This window comes from Somniosus microcephalus, chromosome 13 (assembly GCF_052327205.1).
Source record: "Somniosus microcephalus isolate GS21.2 chromosome 13, FLI_Smic_1.0, whole genome shotgun sequence".
NCBI lineage: Eukaryota > Metazoa > Chordata > Chondrichthyes > Squaliformes > Somniosidae > Somniosus > Somniosus microcephalus.
This window is the reverse complement of record NC_140999.1, coordinates 183,096,732-183,119,382: the sequence shown is the minus strand read 5'-3', so window position 1 is coordinate 183,119,382 and position 22,651 is coordinate 183,096,732. Positions and strand designations below refer to the sequence as shown.

At 45.7% G+C, this 22,651-nt stretch overlaps 1 protein-coding gene across 1 annotated transcript in view; it reads right to left on the bottom strand.

Moving 5' to 3' along the window:
* Positions 1-1,094: 1,094 nt before the first annotated feature.
* sla2b (Src like adaptor 2b) overlaps positions 1,095-22,651 on the bottom strand; it is a 35,927-nt gene continuing 14,370 nt past the window's right edge. Inside the window, exons 3-8 of the mRNA XM_086005767.1 lie at positions 19,619-19,721; positions 16,051-16,137; positions 13,488-13,591; positions 7,693-7,842; positions 5,148-5,277; positions 1,095-4,556 (exon numbers count right to left, since the gene is read on the bottom strand). Of these exons, the coding sequence (XP_085861893.1) occupies positions 4,319-4,556; positions 5,148-5,277; positions 7,693-7,842; positions 13,488-13,591; positions 16,051-16,137; positions 19,619-19,721 (812 nt within the window). The 3' untranslated portion in view covers positions 1,095-4,318. The remainder of the gene's footprint in view (positions 4,557-5,147; positions 5,278-7,692; positions 7,843-13,487; positions 13,592-16,050; positions 16,138-19,618; positions 19,722-22,651) is intronic.

The following is a 22,651-nucleotide window of genomic DNA, read 5'->3' as shown; positions in this document are numbered from 1 at the left end:
CGGCTCAGTGATAGCACTCTCACCTCTCAGTCAGAAGGTTGTGGGTTCAAGTCCCACTCCATGCAACTTTTAAGAACATAATAAATAGGAACAGGAGTAGGCCATTCGGCTCCTCGAGCCTGCTCCTCCATTCAATAAGATCATGGCTGATCTTCAGCCTCAACTCCACTTTCTCGCCTGATCACCAAATCCGTAGAGTCCAAAAATCGATCTATCTCAGCCTTGAATATACTCAACGATTCAGCACCCACAGCCCTGTGGGGTAGAGAATTCCAAAGATTCACAACCCTCTGAGTGAAGAAATTCCTCCTCATCTCAGTCTTAAATGGCTGACACCTTATGCCCCCTAGTTCTAGACTCTCCAGCCAGGGGAAACAGCCTCTCAGCATCTACCCTGTCAATCCCCCTCAGAATCTTATATGTTTCAATGAGATCACCTCTCATTCTTCTAAACTCCAGAAAGTATAGGCTCAATCTCTCCTCATAAGACAACCCTCTCATCCTAGGGAACAATTTAGTGAACTTGAGCACACAATCTAGGCTGACACTCCAATGCCAGTACTGAGGGAGCACTGCACTGTCGGAGGTGCCGTCTTTCAGATGAGACGTTAAACCTAGGCCCCATTTTCCCTCTTGGGTGGATGTAAAAGATCCCATGGCACTATTTCGAAGAAGAGCAACAGGGTTTCTTCCGGTGTTCTGGCCAATGTTTAATCCCTCGACCAACATCGCTAAAAAAACAGATGGTCTGGTCTTCATCACAGTGCTGTTTGTGGGATCGCGCTGTGCACAAATTGGCTGCAGCATTTTGTACATTGCAACAGTGAGCACACTTCAAAAGTACATCACTAGCTGTTTGGGATGTCCTGAGGTCATGAAAGGCGCTGTGGAAATAATTCTTTCTACCTTTGTGCAAAAATTTAGATTTTTTTCCCGTCAACCAGGCATTACACAGAAGGGCAAAATAAGGATTCCTAAGTGCCATTTAAAGTGTTGATTTACAGGCAAATGACTGCAGAAAATCTCACATTTAATTATATGTTCATCAGTTCCTTTAAGTCTGGCTTTTAGCTCTTCAATGAAACTGTGAAACACGAGATGCAGTGACTTTATTACAAAGTTTTCTTTATTTACAATAACATTAATACGTCAAAATATTTTTACACTATGACCACTGAAAGTGTCAAATAAATTATACAGAACCAAATTGAACACTGTGCTGCTCGATACTGCATTTTAGGGAAGGTTCACAATTTTACTTTCTTGTTTCATTGAAGGAAAATACATTCCTGATCCAAGCATAGAATTCCAAGAAAGCAAACACACACCTTCTTCACTCCCATCGGAGAGAATTCCAATGGACTGAGTCATTTCCCATTTGGATGGACTTCCAATGTTCTAAACCACTTGCCGTTCTAGGCTTGCCCTATTGGATATAAGAATTGATTCCAGACAGGACACTCCCGGTGTGGAGCGCAGCTAGTAGGGAAACCGCAGCACTGCAGACACGGCAGGCTGTGATTTCCTGTGCAGCACTTCATCCCAGAAGCCCGACAATCCCAATGCACAACACTCCCTATTGACTCCCATTCCCAGTCAAACTAGTGGAATTAGGCTTGCCAACCATCCAGGAATTAACGATTAATCTCCTGGACACCGCTGCAAGCAACCCGGGAGAAAAGAAATACTAGGGGCATTTAAAAAAAATTAATTGTTTATTAGTCATAAAAATATTGGAGATAGGAAAAAAATGGCTGTTTGACTGGGTGGGACGATTGGAGGCTTGAGGCCATGTGATGAAATCTCCAGGAATATGTCCAACTGGAGTTGGCAACCCAAAGTGGAATGCAGGTTAACTCCTCACCAGCGCAGACAATGGGTTGAAGCCTCTGAATCATGCATTTTAGTGGCTATGGTTCGGGCAAGTTGGAGATGATTCAGTTCTCTATGGTTTAAACGATTGCAGTGCCAGATTAAGACTGCATTACAACCGCCATTACTATCTGAGTTGAGATCAGTTCAGCCATCGCAGTGTTGCACGCGATCATTGTGGCAGCATCGAGCTAGCATTAGAGTTCATGCCATTTCCACAGGCTGGATGGAATATTGTGAAGGACCAGCGCTGATGGAATTTTCCATTCGGTGGCTCGGCACCTCACTCGTGTCCTGTGGGTTCCTGTGAACTAGATCCTGCTAGTTCTACAGGAAGCAACCTGGCTCACTGAAAACCCAAAGGGACTTAAAATCACTTTTAGCTTGCTTTGCAGTTTTGTTATCAAAGCTACAATTTGATCCCAGGGGCTGATACACAAATATATTTTCTTACGCTGTTAACACAAACTTATATTAGTCACAAACAACTGGTGATACTGGAACTGGTCATTGCCTCCCCTCATGGCACTTGCTGACCCTCACAGTGGCTCAACGCTGACACAAATTTGCTGCTGAGTTAAATCGTCACTAAAGAATCCAATTGGGAATTCAGGAGAAACTTCTTTACCCAGAGAGCGGTGAGAATGTGCTACCACAAGGGAGCGGTTGAGGCGAATAGCTTAGGTACATTTACAGGGGGAAGCTAGATGATGGAGAAAGGAATAGAAGGATATGTTGATGGCGTTAGATGAAGAGGATTAGGAGGAGGCTCGTGTGGAGCATGAACACCGGCATGGTCCGGTTGGGCCGAATGGCCTGTTTCGGTGTTGCAGACTCGATGTAATTCTATGTAAGCCGCCCGCTTTTGGTGTTCAGAAACGACAGCAAGAAAAAAATATCTTGTTTTAATTTTTGAATGAAAAAATCTCCACCCCAATAGTTCAGCGTAAAATAGCCTATTTTTGAAATCATAGGTGGGGGGCGGGGGCGATTCGCTGGGCAGGAATCATAGAAACATAGAAACATAGAAGATAGGAGCAGGGGTAGGCCATTCGGCCCCTCGAGCCTGCTCCACCATTTGATGAGATCATGGCTGATCATCCAAATTCAGTATCCTGTCCCTGCTTTCTCCCCATATCCCTTGATACCTTTAGCTCTAAGAAATATATCTAACTCCTTCTTGAATATATTTAAAGACATGGCCTCAACCGCCTTCTGTGGTAGAGAATTCCACAGGTTCACCACTCTCTGGGTGAAGAAATTCTTCCTCCTCTCTGTCCTAAATGGCTTACCCCTTATCCTTAGACTGTGGCCCCTGGTTCTGGACTCTCCGACCATCGGGAACATTCTACCTGCATCTAGTTTGTCCAGACCTGTCAGAATTTTATAAGTTTCGATGAGATTTCCCACAGGATCGGGTGGAACGTCACCGTTGACTTCAATGGAAAGTAAAATTGGCCGGGGTGTAAAGCCACCGGTGCTGGGTACATGTGGTGTGTTACTAAGCCAAACAGACTAGCAAGGTTCCAGGTTTGATTCCCCAGTCTGTGCCGAGTTCATCGGTCCCAGCTTGGATGGTGATCAGAATGCTCCAGATGGCCTGAGCATTCCCTTGGCCAGAATTGGGGAAACTCTGCCAGTCATTCCTGCCCCTGATCACTATTCGGTGTTGGGTAAGGGTAGGATTGGGCTGGACGGCGATGCCCTGACTGCCGATTAGCTTACCGACACTCACTGTCTGGGCTCACACCCGCAGAATAGTCACCCGGGCGCGGTGCGAAGCTGCAGGTGGAATTCTGCCCCCAGCATCTTCGGGAGAAGGGAGGAAATGGGAAGACTTTCAAAAGGGCCGTTGGTGCCTTCTCGAAACGTTGGAGTCCTCGTCATAGCAGAGAGTCAGCTGTGCTCTAATATAAGGGACAGCAAGAGTGATAGACACAGCGTGGCAGGAACGGCACTCAGTACAACCTCACTCAAAGGAACCTCCCCGAATGGCCGGTAAAGCATTTCAACCTAGGGTTGCCAACTCTCCAGGATTGCCCCGGAGTCTCCAGGAATTGAAGATTGACCTCCTGGATCACCTGGGATAAAAATCATAGGGGAGTTAAAAAAAAGTGTTTTGTTTTTCATTTTCCCTGAACATTTCCATTTGTTAGTTATAAAAATATTGGAGATGGGGCAAAAAAAAATGCTGCTTGACCGGGCGGCACCGAAACTTCCAGGAATACATCCAATCAGAGTTGGCAACCCTATTTCAACCCCCACCCCAGACTGACAGCAACAGACTCCAGTGCCCCAAAATAGGACATTTGGTTTCTTTCATTTAAAAAAAACCAAAAAAGTAACAAAGTGCAGCTCAACTGCACCAGAATAATATCCACAGTAAATAAGTTAAAGAGAATACAACAAAGTCCTCAACAGCGTCCCCCGCTTTTGTTTGGGAGTGCTAGAATCCCGCTGAGTTGAAATTCAGGCTGGCCAGATTGCTGACCATGTTGAGGTTAGCGTGTCGCTGGCTGTTTTGTAGCCGGGTTTGCAGCGTTTCCAATCGAGTCTTTTTGTCACTCATCTCGTCCAGCCCCAGCTCCTCGGTCATGAACAGGTACGAGTTGATGGCATCCCGCAGACCCACGCTGATGGGCGACTCCTCCCCTGACTCTTTGTCGTCGTTTATCAAAACGGAGCTGGAAGAGAGGAGTTGGACGATGAGCGGTCTAGCAAGCCAAGAACGTCACAGGAATCACACCCAGGGCGGTACTTGGATTTCAGAGAACATACAAGGCATATGTAGCCCGGAGCATTGTATTGGTTCTGATTATACGGGCACTTTCCACCTCGATAAGGATGCCTCTCTTTCACCACTGGAAAAACCCCACACTGCACCTTCATCAGCTGAGGCTTGAGTCTCCTCTTCAGCCCTTCCCTACCCTACCCTCCCTTACCCATAAACTCCTTTATTCACAACTCTGCATGCTGCATCTCCTACACAAAACTCCACAGTCATCACTCTTTCACCCACCATGACCTTGTCCTCTGGAATTCTCTCCCACCTCGTCCCCACCTTGTCTTCCTAAAAACCCTTCCATTTGGCGGTATCTTTGCCCCCTTTCCCCCTATGAAACCTTCCCCACCCCCCTCCCCCTACCCCTCTCCAGCTCGGTGCCTAACTTCCTTTTCCTGCTCCGTGCATTGCTCTGAGATGTTTTTCCTTCATTGTGAAGGGCCTGTTGGAGGTGGGCGTTGCTGCTGATGTAAATGGTCTGTACACTTCGTACCTGTCCACCTCGTTCCAGTTCAGCTGAGGCTTCTGCACCATGACGGGGCCTGGGTGATGTTGCCGGGCACCGGGAGGCCCCTGGATGTGACACGGCTCCTTCAAGATGCAGCACAGCCCCTCACCGGATTCTGCAGGAGATAGAGAGAATGTAGAGTCAGGAAGGTGCAGCGAGGCAAGGCCAACCTCAGTCACAAAGCCATGTAACTTTCCCTACCATCGGAAGAAAGACTAAACAAATAATGTCTTGTCCAAGTAAACAATGAATAGACATTTACAACAAACTAGGGTTGTATTCCCTGGAATTTAGAAGGTTAAGGGGTGAGTTGATTGAAGTTTTCAAGATATTAAGGGGCTGTGATAGGGTAGATAGAAACTATTTCTGCTGGTTGGGGATTCTAGGACTAGGGGTCATAGTCTAAAAATTAGAGGCGGGCCTTTCAGGAGTGAAATTAGGAAATACTTCTACACACAAAGGGTGGTAGAAGTTTGGAACTCTCTTCTGCAAACAGCAATTGATACTGGGTCAATTGTTAATTTGAAATCTGAGATTGATAGATTTTTGCTAACCAAAGATAACATGGGGCAAAGTCGGGTCTATGGAGTTAGATCAGCCAGGATCTCACTGAATGGCAGAACAGGCTCGAGGGGCTGAATGGCCTCCTCCTGTTCCTTTGTTCCTATGTTCATGTGACATCTTCATACTTTCCTGTCCGGCCTCCCAGCTGGCACCCTCCATAAACTGCAGCTCACCCAAAACTCTGCTGCCCGTATCCTAACTCGCACCAAGTCCTATTCACCCGTCACCCCCCCGTGCTCGCTGACCTACATTGGCCCCCAGTCCGGCAAAGTCTCGATTTTAAAATTCTCAGCCTTGTTTCTTAATCCCTCCATGGCCTTTCTCCTCCCTATCCCTGTCACCTCCTCCAGCCCTATAACCCTCTGGGTTCTTCAATTCTGGCCTCTTGCACATCCCCGATTTTCTTCGCTCCACCATTGGTGGCCGTGCCTTCAGCTGCCTGAGTCCTAAGCTCTGGAATTCCCTCCCTAAACCTCTCCACAACTCTCCCCTCCTTTAAGACGCACCTTAAAATCTACTCCTTTGACCAAGCTTTTGGTCACCTGTGCAAATATCTCCTTATGTGGTTCGGTGTCAAATTTTGTTTGATAATCGCTCCTGTGAAGCACCTTGGGACATTTTACTACGTTAAAGGTGCTATATAAATGCATGTTTTTGTTGTTAAAGCACCAGACATCTTCATACTGCTAAACTTCTATTGGTTGGAAGATTTCTAGGACAGTTCCTGATGGGTGTGAGTCCATAGCACAAAACGACCTTAAATTCAGCACTAATCGAAACAGGTTTGGCAACCCCCCTGCTCAGAAACACCAAAAGGAGATCTGCTGTGGGAAATGGAAATGCTAGACTGGTGCAGTGGTGCTTCCCTGAGGTTGGGGATAAGGGGCATTATTGGGGCAGAGCTTGCATCCTGCCCTCTATGGCTGGGATTTGACACTTGATGCAAAAAGTGGAATAACGTTCTACTCCCCAGCACTGATGGGCACTAAATTGGTTCTAAAATTCAAAGAAAAGAGCCCTACAATTTGCACAATTTATTCCGCTGTTTTATGCCATCACTTGCACTAGAAAAGGAGTTGATATTATGGCCGCCTTTACTGCCCATCCCTGAGAAGGCGATGGTGGGACATCTCCTTGTGAACTGCTGCAGTCCTTGTGGTGGTGGTGATCCCACAATGGCGTTGACCCAGCCACGAGGAAGGAATTTCAATAAAACATATCCAAGTCGGGATGGTGTGTGACTTGGAGGTAACTTGGAGCAGATGGTGTTCCCGTGAATCTTTGGAATTCTCTTCCCCAGAGAGCTGTGGAGGCTGGGTCATTGAATATATTTAAGGTGGAGATAGACAGATTTTTTGAACGATAAGGGAGTCAAGGGTTATGGGGAGCGGACAGGGAAGCGGAGTTGAGGCCATGATCAGATCGGCCATGATCTTATTGAATGGCGGAGCAGGCTCGAGGGGCCAAAATGACCTACTCCTGCTCCTATGTCTTGTGTTCTGTGTTCGTATGAACTTGCTGATGTAAGAAAACTACTAGGCACTCGGTCTAAGCGTTAAACAAAGCTTTAATCAACTGTTTTTCAACATGGAGATCTAGTTGTGTCCTTCACTAGTTCCTGTTAAAGAATGTCCTGAGCAAGCTGGGCCCATGCCCGAGTATTTATACTCTCCCTGGACAGCGCCACCAGCAGGCCGCCCAGTATTATCTCATAAGTCATTTTCACATGAATGCCAAGATTCGTGTCACTTGCTACTCTTGTTCTTTATTGAGCAGCAAGATCAGGGGAAGGAAAAAAAATAATGAATGAAAGAAAAGTTGTGGTGCCGATTCAAAAGGGGCCGAAAATGTTAACGACTTGTTAAAAAAACAATTTCCTCCGGTCGTCACTCGTCAGTGGAAGCAAGCCTGTTGAAAAATCTTGGGTGACACAATGCAAGAGGCCGAGAGCTTCGGCGAGACGCACCTGAGTAATAATCCACCATGTCGTGCAGAGATGGGACAGTGAGACGAGGAGAGATGTAGAACCAGCCGTTGGGCAAGCGATTAATGCGGTAGTGTTTGATGGAATCCCACGATGCGCTATTGGATCGTCTGATAGACAACGAATAGGAACCTGTAGAAACAAGAGGGGTGCATAAAGATTTAGAGCTGTGGCATTGCAGAACCTCCACAGGAATGTTTTCCCCCAATCCTCTGACATGAATCAACTGGGCGGCCTGCGGGTGGCTCTGTCCAGGGAGAGTATAAATACTCGGGCATGGGCCCAGCTTGCGCAGGACATTCTTAACAGGAACTAGTGAAGGACACAACTAGACCTCCATGTTGTAAAACAGTTGATTAAAGCTTTATTTAACGCTTAGACCAAGTGCCTAGTAGTTTTCTTACGTCATCCTCGATCTGTAATTGGAAAAAGAACCGGGGTGGTGGGGGGGGGGGGAGGGAGATAAGGAGATATACTTTTTACGCAGCGAATTGTTGTGATCTGGAATGCACTGCCTGGAACGGTGGTGGAAGCAGATTCAATAGTAACATTCAAAAAGGGAGTTGGATAAATACTTAAAAAGGGAAAATTTGCAGGGCTATGGGGGCCTAATTGGATAGTTCTTTCGAAGTTATGATGGGCCGAATGGCCTCCTTCTATGCTGTATTATCCTATGATCTGTTTTAGTGGTGGTGCTGGTGGATGGATAAATCTTGGTCAGGACTACACCCTGCTCTGCTTCAAATAGCGCCAAAGGATCTTCTGCTTCCACCTGAACAGGCAATTCAGAGCGGTGGTTTAACAATTCCCTTCTGAAATATGGCACCTGCGCTAATGCAGCGTTGCATCAGTACTGCATCGCTGAGCCTAGACTACGTGTTCAACCTGTGGAGTGGGAGCTTGAGCCCACAACCTTCGTGATGTAGAAGTAAGTGTGCTCGCACTGAGCCAAACTGACACTACATTTCTCCCTTTCCTCTAATTTTGCCTGTGCATTCCAACTGCCCAATGATCTGGGAACTCTCGACATCTAGCAAGCAGCTGCCTGCAAGTTGTCCGGGAGCAGTACACTGATGTGAGCACTGATGTAAGAAAACTACTAGGCATTTGGTCTAAACGTTAAACAAAGCTTTAATCAACTGTTTTACAACATGGAGGTCTAGTTGTGTCCTTCACTAGTTCCTGTTAAGAATGTCCTGAGCAAGCCGGGCCCATGCCCGAGTATTTATACTCTCCCTGGACAGCGCCACCCATAGGCCGCTCAGTATTATTTCATAAGTCTTTCTTTCATGAATGACTGATTCACGTCAAGCACGATTTGTGCGGTGATGCACAGTGAAAGGTGGTGCCCTGGAGATAGCCCTGGAAACAAATTGTGCTTAGTTTCTGTGACACAGTCAGAAATATTCTCTTCTGATTTTAAGCAAGGCTTTTGGAAAGCATCCGGAAAAGGAAAGGCATAAATTCCCGCCATCCGTTCCCTGATCATTCTGGAGGCGATTACAGCAGCGGCAACACTTCAAAAAGTGCTTCATTGGCGGTAAACGCTTTGGGACCAATGTTTCTTTTAAGCTGCGTGGCCACGCAGTGCCCTGCAGCTCCCGCGCAGCGCCCTGCAGCTCCCGCGCAGCTGGCTCACCGGCTTTTAAAAAGAAAAAAACGCGCATGCGTGGTATTTTGAATGGGCCGCGCAGCCCCTCAAAGGGGATCGCGCACCCCAAAAAAAAATTAAAGGGAACACTGTTTGGGATGTCCTGAGGTTGTGAAAGGGTGCTATATAAATGCAAGCCTTATATTTATTCGACTATGACAATAACACGCCTCCCTCGCCCGGTGCAGTAATCCTGCTGCAGGAGTCAAAGGGTTAATGGGCTTGTCTCAGACACGTTGGGAGGGTAAATGCGCTGTGGCACTCGACAGCATATATCCGAAGCTGAGAGGGGCTGACGAGCGAAGGTGGTCTGATGAAGTGGCTTCCTGTCACCAGCCCCGTGTTTCATGGTTTACTCACGGTGCCACCTGTTTGGTGGAGTGCGGTCTCACAGGTGCATCCACTCAATACCGACAAGCACCTCGCAACCAGCTTCTACCCTGGCAGGGAACTTTTATCTGGTTTCCTTTCTTTATCTTTCATTTCTCGGGGGGTGGGGGGGGGCAAGAGTCTTCACACTGTAAGGTGCAGACAAGATCTATGACTTTCTGTGTTTTATTTTGTCAATTCCTAATTAGTTTAAAAATATATATTTTAAAGGCAGTTACTGCATTACAGTTATGATATTACAGTGTTTCCTAGAGTAACAATTTGTACTAATTGTGACTGGATTGAACTATTATAACAAATACACTGACAATTACTAACACTTTAACCTTTACGTTGCTGAATAAACAGCAACTTTGTAAAGCTATACAGTGAATGCGGTAACTAGTGCCTTCTAAGGATTAGATACAGCATTCGTAGTACTAATGGGGAGCTTTGGTTATCCAATGTTAATTATGTTATTATTTCCGATTTCCAGCATCCGCAGTATTTTGCTATTATGTTAATTATATGGAGTTTCAGCTTATTCTTGAGGGCAAGGGTTACTCACTGTAACTATGGAGTTTTTTATTCAGCAGGGTAAGGATTACTCTATGTAACTGTGGAGTTGTTTATTCAGCAGGGTAAGGATTACTCTATGTAACTGTGGAGTTGTTTATTCAGCAGGGTAAGGGTTACTCATTGCATAACTATTGAGTTGTTTATTAAGCAGGGTAAGGATTATACAGTGTGTAACTGTGGAGTTGCTATTTATTCAGTAGAGTAACCGTTTAAGTAGGTTAAAGTAATTTGTGACCAATTCAGCAGAGTATTTGTTGACAGTGTAAGATCAACAAGTAGTGAGGTGTGATAAACATCTTCACAGTGGGGCTGACCACAGCAACGACAAACGCATGATTAATTCCTAGCCAGCTTCACACGCAGAGTTATTTCCATTAGCTGATCGTACTGCTGCCTTGGGCCTGTTCTATTTATAGAGGGCATCATCTAAGAGATGATTTCAAACCATTTTATGTATTAATGACAGCACAAGTACAGAGACATAAAAGATATCCCTGCAGTCCCTGTATCACTTGTGTGGTATAAATTTCTATTTGTGATTTTGTTTTTGAAAGAAAACCAGCAGAAAGGTACGGTTTGGTATAACTCTGTTCTGATTATCGTTAAGGTCTTACTGTCCTAGGGTCACATTGTCCACATGCTCAATACGAGACTCCCAAAACAAGCGCTCTACTCGGAGCTCCGGCACGGCAAGAGAGCCCCAGGTGGGCAGAGGAAACGCTTCAAGGACACCCTCAAAGCCTCCATGAAAAAGTGTAACATCCCCGTCGACACCTGGGAATCCCTGGCCCAAGACCGCACAAAGTGGAGGAGAAGCATCTGGGAAGGCGCCAAACACCTTGAGTCTCTTCGCCGGAAGCAAGCGGAAGCCAAGTGCAGGCAGCGCAAAGAGCGCACGTCAACCCAAGCACTCCACCCACACCCGCCCCTTCAACCACCGTCTGCCCCACCTGTGACAGAGACTGTAGGTCCCGCATTGGACTCATCAGTCACCTGCAAACTCATTTTTAATGTGGAAGCAAGTCATCCTCGGTTCCGAGGGACTGCCTAAGAAGAAGAAGAAGGAGATTGCTTCACTTTTTTCCCCAGTGACTTCAGCATAAATCTGACTCATGCATTTGCTCTTCCAGCAGATGTTAGGAGCTAGACCCTGTTTAGCTCGCTGGCCAAAATCACATGACTTGCTTCGGGGAGATGCCGTCATCGATCAGCGAAACAAAAGACGGGGAGATTATCAATCTGTAAACACTACAAGCTGAGGTATAAGTCACATTAGGTCTGAATCCCTTTTCAGCTTTAATTTTCCCTCTGTGCTATTTTCAGTGTATCGTTTGCAGTGTTGATGTCAAATGTCCGTCTGCACTGTTTTACCGCAGATGCTCACTCGCAAATGTAACGACAATGCACTAGAGATGACTGGAGGGGGGTGAGGGCATACATGTCCCCCCGGCCTCCCCCCCCTCACAAATGTTATTGTCACGGCTTGTGTCAGCCTCTACTCTGGCTTCCAAGTCGTAGAATTGGATATATACTTGACAATTAATAATCTGCATGGCTACGGGGAAAGAGCGGGGCAGTTGTGACTAATTGGATAGCTCTTTCAAAGAGCCAGCACTGACACGATGGGCTGAATGGCCTCCTTCTACGCCGTATCATTCTATGAATTGCCCCCTGATGTTCTCGCAACCCCCCTTCAATTGTGTTTAGTCTTCGTTCCACCTCTGGTACCGAGGAAATTTACCCCACGCCGCCATCTTATTTGGGAGCCTCATTTGTCTGTGATATTTAGAAAGTCCTTCTGCCAGCTCTCCATATGCACATTCACAAGAGCAGTAAAAAAAAATGTTTGCCAACTGAAACCTCTTCATCATCTTACTTCGGTTCGGGTAAGCTTGTTTTTTTTTTAAACCGTGCATTTGCTCGTTTGTTAATTGGAAGTTAGTGAATCTATTTCACCCCTAAAAGACCTGCTGCCTATTTAAGCAAGAGATCGCTTAAATCATGTGCTTTGAAACATACAGAAAGCGTAAAAGAATAATGACTTCTAGGAGGTGACTTGCAAGGACTTTTAGGAGCAGAAAATAATCGATTGGAGATTTTTTTTTAATTAATCAGTTTAAATATTTTATAAGTGTTTTGATAATATTTGTTCACTTTCAGCTTTTGGTAGCTACTAGTTTTCTGGTTAAGACAAGTTGGCAATTTATTTGCTGCCAAGGTTTTTATTAAAAAAGTGCAATTGGTAATAAACATAAGCGAGGAGTAAACAGATAGCCCCAGAAAATGTTTGTCTGCAAATCTTTCTTGAAGCCGAACCTGACATGAATTTTTTTTACCTCCCCCCCCCCCACCCCACCCCCGTTCTTTACTCGAGAGAGTCTCGCTTTACAGATTGCAATCTTCAAAAGTTGAGACTAGTGTCAAGGTGAATGCATCAACCGGATCACTGCTACATGTAAAAGCTTACAGATGTGTTTTATACTGAGGGCACTGGGTCTGTACTGATAGAGACATCGGTGCCACCACTTTGCTACCTCCACCACTCTACTTCGCTCTAACCGTGAGACTTACTCCTGCCGTCTCCAAGGATAAATACCCACACAACCCTTTTTTTGTCTTTTGCCTTAATTTTGTTTTAATATTTCCACATGCTATAATTAACAAATGTTAGTCCCAGCATCAGTTTAATTGCCATATTTTTGCCATGCCTGGGACTGATGGTCGCAACCAAGCCATGACTTCGTTCATGGTATTAATAGCATAAACAGGACGATTGATTCTATTATCACTCAAAGCTACTCAGAAAAGGAACTTGTTTCTCAGGATAAGGGGTTGGCCATTTAGGACTGAGAGGAGGAGAAATTTCTTCACTCGGAGGGTTGTGAATCTTTGGAATTCTCCACCCCAGAGGGCTGTGGATGCTCAATCATTGAGTATATTCAAAACTGAGATCGCTAGATTTTTGGACTCTAAGGGAATCAGGGGATATGGGGATCAGGCGGGAAAGTGGAGTTGAGGTCGAAGATCAGCCATGATCTTATTGAATGGTGGAGCAGGCTCGAGGGCCTGAATGGCCTATTCTTGCTCCTATTTCTTAGGTTTGTATGGAATTAAAAATCTCATGGAATTTAAGATTGCTTCCCACTTGGAATGGACATTTTTTTGTTCCTTCACCTACCTTTCCTGGTCTGACTTTCTCTGATCATGAAGGCCCCGGACCGGTTGTTGGGCAACAAAAGCAGTTCCTCCGCTTTCTCTCTGCTGATGCCTTCGAACAGCCACCTGTGGGCAGGGGAGAAAAGAAAGAACAATGAAAGTGAGATGGGACAAGGTGGGGGTGGGGGAGTGGGGGGGTTGCAGTTTAGTTTACATAGAAACATAGAAGATAGGAGCAGGAGCAGGCCATTTGGCCCCTCGAGCCTGTTCCGCCATTCAATGACATCATGGCTGATCATCCAAATTTAGTACCCTGTCCCTGCTTTCTCCCCATATCCTTTGATCCCTTTAGCCTTAAGAAATATATCCAACTCCTTCTTGAATATATTTAATGAATTGGCCTCAACTGCCTTCTGTGGTAGAGAATTCCACAGGTTCACCACTCTCTGGGTGAAGAAATTCCTCCTCATCTCAGTCCTAAATGGCTTATCCCTTATCCTTAGACTGTGACCCCTGGTTCTGGACTCCCCTACCATCAGGAACATCCTTCCTGCATCTAGTCTGTCTAGTCCTGTTAGAATTTTATAAGTTTCAATGAGATCCCCTCTCATTCTTCTAAACTCCAGCGAGTACAAGCCCAATCGCCCCAATCTCTCCTCATACGTCATTCCTACCATCCCAGCTATCAGTCTGGTGAATCTTCTCTGCACTCTCTCCGTGGCCAGAACATTCTTCCTCAGATAAGGCCCTCACTACCTCTGTAATTTCCTCATGCACAAATGTTGATGCTGTGTCACACAGAAAACATAATGTACCGTATTTTGCGACCCCCACGGGTGCGTACGAGGCGTGTACCCCCCCGTAGGGGCCGCGCAAGTGCCGGATTTCAGGCATTGCGAAGCGCATGCGCTGAAACCCAGCACTTGCGATCGGTCAAGAATTCTCTCGACAGATCATTCGCCTGCCCTGGAGAAGGGTCTCTGCGGGAGAGTTGCACTTTTTGGACAACTTCCGCCCGTTGAATGCCTGTCAAGTTCTTATGTCAGCTTAAGAGTTTTAAAAAATATAAAAATGAAATTTGATAACTCATTTATAAATTAAAAATACTCTTCAAAAAGGTAAGTTTATTTTTAGCCCCGTAAAAACATTATTTTTTTTTCAATTAAATGGCATTTTAATTAATTATAAATATGTAATGTTTTTATTTATTTATTGAATGTGTCGGTGTATTTTTTAGGTGATCCCCATTCATACATTTGACACTTCTGTACGTACAGAACTGTCAAAAGGTTGAATGGGGATTCCCTTCTTCCGTTGGTTGGGCCGGCCCACGTGATCCCAGGAGCGCCTACGAACCGCTTGCGTCCCTGGGATATGTGGGGCTCTGCCCGCGTGGACCCGGAGAGGCCCAGGATCGCAAGCCACCATTCCACCCGGGGCCACCAGGTACATTCGTACACATTTTGCAGGTCGGAGATGTCCGCCTGCAGGAAGCCTCCAATCGCAAATGTTGGCCCAATGTAATAACATCCACCACAGCACATCTTGTCACTCCCAAGCTTCTCAGCATAAGTAGGCAACAGAGGAAGTAGGTGGTGATATAGAAAGAAAGAATTTGCAATTATATAGCATCTTTCACAACCTCTGGACATCCTGAAGCGCTTTACAGTGAATTAAATACTTTTGAAGTGTAGTCACTGTTGCAATGTAGGAATGATGGCAGCCAATTTGCACACAGCAAGGTCGCAGAAACAGCAACGCGATAATGACCAGATAATCTGCTTTCAGTGATGCAGGCTGAGGGATAAATACTGGTCCCAGGACACCGGGGAGAATGCCCCAGCTCTTCTTCAAAATAGCGGCATGGGATTTTGTACATCCCCCTGAGATGATGCCTCCGACAGTGCTGAACTCCCGCAGCACTGCACTGAAGTGTCAGCCCAGATAATGGACTCATGTCTCTGGAGTGGGACTTGAACCCACAACCTTCTGACTCTGGGGCGAGGGTGCTACCAGGCTAACACTTTATCACAGAAATCACAGAAACCCCACAGTGCAGATAGAGGCCATTTCGGCCCATCGAGCCTGCACCGACACATATCCCACCCGATCCCGGTAACCCCTACACCAACACATATCCCACCCTATCCCCATAACCCCACGTATTTAATCCCCCTATCACTAAGGGTCAATTTATCATAACCAATCAACCTAACCCGCACATCTTTGGACTGTGGGAGGAAACCGGAGCACCCGGAGAAAACCCACGCAAACACGGGGAGGATGTGCAAACTCCACACAGACAGTCACCCGAGGCCGGATTCGAACCCGGGACCCTGGCGCTGTGAGGCAACAGCGCTTACCACTATGCCACCGTGCTTTACAAGTGAAAGTTTAAGGAAACAAAAATCTTTGCTGAACGTCAGCAGCTACAGTGGAAAATGGGCATGAAACCTATAACTGCCGTGAGTTTCACTCCCACTTTAACCACCAACGGAATCATTCGGAAACTGCTTCTTGTCAACACAAGAAGTACGAATATAACCGCAGCGTAGAATGTACGAAAGGTGAGGAACCCTGTTTACCTGTGATACACCTTTGCCACGTAGTTGCTAGGGATGTGACATTCTTTGCCAGTTGCCATGGACTCTATTTTCCACCAATCACCTTCCCTATAAGTTAACAGAAAAGAAATTCATTCGCATTTTAATCAGCATGAAACTGTCTTTGGAAGAGAGTGCAAAGCCTTTGCAGAAGCATATATCCCCAATCTATTTCCCCAGTGGATGTAGTTTATTTGGATTTCCAGAAGGCATTCGATAAGGTGCCACATAAAAGGTTACTGCACAAGATAAGAGCACATGGGGTTGGGGGTAATATATTAGCATGGATAGAGGATTGGTTAACGAACTAGAAACAGAGAGTTGGGATAAATGGGTCATTTTCCGTTTGGCAAACTGTAACTAGTGGGGTGCCACAGGGATCAGTGCTGGGGCCTCAACTATTTACAATCTATATTAATGACTTGGATGAAGGGACCGAGTGTACTGTAGCCAAATTTGCTGATGATACAAAGATAGGTGGGAAAGCAAGTTGAGAAGAGGACACAAAGAATCCGAAAAGGGATATAGACAGGCTGAGTGAGTGGGAAAAAAATTGTCAGATGGAGTATAATGTGGGAAAATGTGAGGTTATCCACTTTGGTAGGAAAAATAAAAAAGCAAATTATTTTTTAAATGGAGAGAGATTACAAAATGCTGCAGTACAGACAGATCTGGGGGTCCTCGTACATGAAACACAAAAAGTTAGCATGTAGGTACAGCAAGTAATTAGGAAGGCAAATGGAATGTTGGCCTTTATTGCAAAGGGGATAGAGTATAAATGTAGAGAAGTCCTGCTATAACTGTACATGGTATTGATGAGACCACACCTGGAGTACTGCGTACAGTTTTGGTCTCCTTATTTAAGGAGGGATATACTTGAATTGGAGAGAGCTCAGAGAAGGTTCACGAGGTTGATTCCTGAGATGAAGGGGTTGTCTTATGAAGAAAGGTTGAGCAGGTTGGGCCGATACTCATTGGAGTTTAGAAGAATGAGAGGGGATCTTATTGAAACATATAAGATGCTGAGGGGGTGTGACAGGGTAGATGCAGAGAGGATGTTTCCCCTCGTGGGGGAATCTAGAACTGGGGGGCATAGTCTCAGAATAAGGGGTCGCCCATTTAAAACGGAGATGAGGAGGAATTTCTTCTCTCAGAGGGTTGTGAATCTGTGGAATTCTCTTCCTCAGAGAGCTGTGGAGGCTGGGTCATTGAATATATTTAAGGTGGAGATAGACAGATTTTTGATCAATAAGGGAGTCAAGGGTTATGGGGAGCGGGCAGGGAAGTGGAGTTGAGGCCAAGATCAGATCAGCCATGATCTTAGTGAATGGCGGAGCAGGCTCGAGGGGCCAAATGGCCGACTCCTGCTCCTACATCTTATGGTTTATGTTCAATCTCAGAACTGCTCATTTTCTGCAAACAACAGCGGATATTACCAATCCTGGTACCATGTTATGTTCATAAATAAATAGACGTTTTCATTATGAACAGCTAGCTTGAGCTAGTCATTTATTCAGCCATGTGGACTAGTGTACAGGCATCCATCTTGACTTCTGCCTTGTGGGTAGCCCACTACTAAACATACAGCTCCACCTAGTGTACCATTCTAGAATGACATGTTACTGATCATTACACCCCCTGCCCCCCCCCCCCCAATTAGTCTTTCGAAGCTTTTTTTTGGCAAATTCGAAATACTAAAGGGCTCATTCTGGAAATGCACATGTATGAATTGCTTGGCTCTGTACGAGAATTCAACCACGCAGACTCTTACTGTAAATATAGAAGGGTACGTCAATCCTTTATACGGCAGGCAATTGACTGTTTGTTTTCACTCTACAAGTACGTGGGCAGTGGTGTACAATGTACTCAAAGTTGCTTTCTGAAATACGCTGCAGTCTAATTTGAGAATGTCATTCTCGTAGAGAGTAAACAGGGAATATTTACTCTGCTCGCTAGTTGTGGTTCGTACCCATGTTTACAATTTCACTACACGCAGTGAACAAAGAAAGCCTTTCCATTAAGCGATACAAACCCTACAGTGTGACATTAGCAATGAATACGGTCCCATGATCAGTTGAAATGCCTCTGTTCGCTATTTTTAACAAACCCTGCAGTTGCAGTTGTACAGGGCCTTGGTGAGACCACATCTTGAGTATTGTGTGCAGTTTTGGTCGCCTTATCTGAGGAAGGATGTTCTTTCCATGGAGGGAGTGCAGCGAAGATTCACCAGGCTGATACCCGGGATGGCAGGAATGATGTATGAGGAGAGATTGGGTTGATTGTGCTTATACTCGTTGGAGTTTAGAAGAATGAGAGGGGATCTCATTGAAACTTATAAAATCCTGACAGGACTAGACAGACTAGATGCAGGAAGGATGTTCCTGATGGTCGGGGAGTCCAGAACCAGGGGTCACAGTCTAAGGATAAGGGGTAGGCCATTTAGGACAGAGATGAGGAGGAATTTCTTCACCCAGAGAGTGGTGAACCTATGGAATTCTCTACCACAGAAGACAGTAGAGGCCAATTTATTAAATATATTCAAGAAGGAGTTGGATATATTTCTTAAGACTAAAGGGATCAAGGGATATGGGGAGAAGGCAGGGACAGGGTACTGAATTTGGATGATCAGCCATGATCTCATTGCATGGCGGAGCAGTCTCGAGGGGCTGAATGGCCTACTCCTGCTCCTACCTTCTATGTTTCTATGTAACCCCTCAGTTAAGGCTGTCACTCAAAAAGGATTTTCGTGCAGATACATGAATGCGTTGTTGCAAGGGTCGCCAACTCTGGTTGGACCTATTCCTGGGGGTTTTGTCATATGACCTCCCACCTCCAACAGCCCCGCCCCCCCCCCATGCTCCCACCATTAGTCGCTCGATACATCCATCCTCGCCGTGCCCCGCTCTCCCACGGCAATGACAAAGCGAACAGACTCTTAATCACCCCGATTGGGATTATCCTTAACTATTGGTCAAACAGCCTTTTCCCCAACTCCAATATTTTTTTTAACTTAATAAAGAAGAGAATTTAAAGAAAATGAAAAAAAAAATGCACTATTTATTTAATGTCCCCCCCCCTATGATTTTTCTCCCGGGTTTTTGCTGCCAGCGGTGTGTCCTGGAGATTAATCTTCAATTCCTGGAGATTCCCGGCCAATCCTGGTGGGTTGTCCACCCGAATTGTTGCTACTGTCACACACAGTGTCCTCAACCCCATGGGCTCGAGGCATGTCAGACTGGCAGGATTCCCGGAGGAATTCTTTATCGTAGCTGCTGCCGTCCATGCGATCGAGGGCGCGGGGGGGGGAGGCGGGGGGAGAAAAGGGAAAGCTTTGATGCTCACACCACGCTCACATCATTGGTGAGGGGGGGCCCCTGAGTGCAGGCTCTTGCCTCTCCGGTTCGAGGCCAGTCTGCATGTGCGTTTGGCACATTACGCAAGGAAGAATATGCACAGGGAAACTGATTGTAACAAAAATTATTCGTCTATGTACTAAAGGGTTAACGGCGGAACCCACAGTAAAAGCAGCTTCACATGGCGTGACACTTACTCACTAATGACATTCAGCCTCTCGCCCACACTAATAACGGGTTCGGAGTCAGATGACGATGGATAATTATACAGTGCCACCACCACCATAACTCTGTTACTATCTAGAAAAAGAAAACATATTTTTGAAAACATTAGAAACTATATGTTTTTTTTGCGAAATCAGGATTAGGTTAAAGGTGTTAAAATGGCCGCGGCACAAAAACAAAATGGCCTCCCTCCCTCCCCCCCCCCCCCCTCCCACACAGTCACTTTTCTTATTTCTTCCAATGTACAAGAGCCTACAAATGACTACTGACAGTAATAAGAGACGGACATGTAACGCTTCTATGTTACACAGATATACACTCTTGTCACATGAATGCGCCAAGTGTTTCCCCGTTAATATCACCAAAAATATTTTCTCCGCCAAACGTCTGTAATAAGCGTGCAGCAATTCTGCTGTTAACTGGCTATAACTTGCACCGTCGGCTAGAAGAGAAAAAAAACCCCCCAGATCTTTGTGGAGCTTGTCTAATTGGCTCGAGGTTTAAGTATAGCTGTCCGACCGCGCTGAGCTACCTGTGTATTTTGAGAAAGCGGAGGAGCCATTTTTGGGACTCACTAGATGCGAAAGTGTTAAAGACATTTCATTTGTTGACGAGTGTGGTTCCAGTCAACAGAAGTGGAAATTACACTTATCTACAGTATTGATTACCGCATTAACTGGCACGTAGGCCACACAACTGAAAAACAAATTGACAATGTAGCCTACTTTTTTTCAGTTGTTTGCAGGATATGGGTGACATAGGCATGTCCAGCCATTTATTGCCCATCTCTAGTTGCCCTGAGGAGGTGGTGGTGGGCCTACTCCTTGAACTGCTGCAGTCCCGCAATGCTGCCAGCTAGGGAATATGTATTAATAATATTTTTGTTCTGGGGAAGGAAGGGAGGCTCAAGTTGGAGGGGCGGGGGGGTGGTTTAGATTTTGACTTTCACCAGAGGGCACTAAATTGGAGGTAGCGGACTTCAATGGAAAGGCACATCAGGCAGGATGTCTAGTGGGCGGCGGATCCTCTACTTTTTTTAAATTCGTTCACGGGATGTGGGCGGCGCTGGCAGGGCCAGCATTTATTGGCCGCCCCTAATTGGTGAGCCCCACTTCTTGAATACAGCTGGGTGGCTTGGCTAGGCCATTTCAGAGGGGCAGTTATGGGTCAACCACATTGCTGTGGCTCTGTCGTCACATATCGGCCAGACCGGGTGAGGACGGCAGATTTCCTTCCCTAAAGGGCATTAGTGAACCAGATGGGGTTTTTACGACAATTCGGTCGTTTCATGGTCACCATTACTAGATACTAGTTTTTTATTCCAGATTTTATTCAATTGAATTTAATTATTGGCTGCATGGCGATGAAAGTTAAAATCTACCCTGTGGTGTGGCCTATATATTGGGGTGATCTATATGTCAGTTCAGCATGATAGTCTCTCAACTAAGTTTCTCACCATTACAATTTAGAAGCAGTGTAGCTCATGGGTACCAGAGCGAAATGATCTTTGTGTCGCTGACTGGAGGTAGCACTCATGATTCTGCCCCTTATGAGCTGATCTCAGATAAACACAGTCTGACACTGTTAGCCCCGGGAGAAGGCGTTGATTATGCATTAGGTTAGGGTGATCCTGGTGCAATCATTGATACGCCGCCAGCTTGGCACTGTATAAATATCAACAGGCTCTGTGCCCATGTGACGTCAGAGCCATTAACACCTAGCAACCCTCATTGTCCCTATTAATGAAACAAACACATTGGTTTTTCTGGTAGAATTAAAATTGAGGTTGACACACAGAAGTACTGAGGCCATAGAATCATAGAAACACACAGCACAGAAGGAGGCCATTCAGCCCATCGTGCCTGTGCCAGCTATTGGAAAGAGCAATCCAATTAGTCCCACGTAGCCCTGCAATTTTTTTCTTTTTTTATTCATTCACGGGATGTGGGCGTCGCTGGCAAAGCCAGCATTTATTGCCCATCCCTAAATGTCCTTGAGAAGGTGGTGGTGAGCTGCTTTCTTGACCCGCTGCAGTCCGTGTGGTGAAGGTACTCCCACAGTGCTGTTAGGGAGGGAGTTCCAGAATTTTGACCCAGCGACGATGAAGGAACGGCGATATATTTACAAATCAAGATGGTGTGTGACTTGGAGGGGAACTTGGAGGCGGTGGTGTGCTGCCTGCTACCCTTGTCCTTCTTGGTGGCGAGGTCACGGGTTTGGGAGGTGCTGCCGAAGAAGCCTTGGCTACAAGTATATATCCACTTTCCTTTTTAAAGTTATTATTGAATCTGCTTCCACCACCCTTTAAGGCAGTGCATTTCAGACCATAACTCACTGTGTAAAAAAAATTCTCCTCATCTCCGCCCTGGATTTTTTGCCAATTGTCTTAAATCTGTGTCCTCTGGTTACCGACCCTCCTGCCAGTGGGAACAGTTTCTCCCCGTCTACTCTACCAAAACACCTCATAACTTTGAACGCCTCTATTAAATCTCCCCTTAACCTTCTTTGCTCTAAATAGAACAATCCCAGCTTCTCTAGTCTCTCCACATAACTGAAGCCCCTTAGCTCTGGTACCATTCTAGTAAATCTCTTCTGTACCCTCTCCATGGGCCTTGACATCCTTTCGAAAGTGTGATGGCTAGAATTGGACACAATACTCTAGCTGATGTCTAACCAATGATTTATAAAGGTTTTCCATAACTTCCGTTCTTTTGCGCTCTATGCATCTATTTATAAATCCAAGGATCCTGTATGCTTTTTTACAGCTTCATCAACTTGACAAGGTCATTTGACAAGGGTAAAGGACTTTGTGGCTCACTGCTGTGTTCGAATCATTAATCTTAAAATAACCATTTTGCGCAACAAAGGAAATGAAGTAGCCAGGCTGGAAAACTGTTCTTACTCAATGAGAGCATTCCGTTTGTTGGAATGCGACAGAAAATTTAAAAATGTGCTTGTGCAGGAAAAAAAAAAGTGTCAGCTTTTTCCGTTGGCTCCTTTACTAC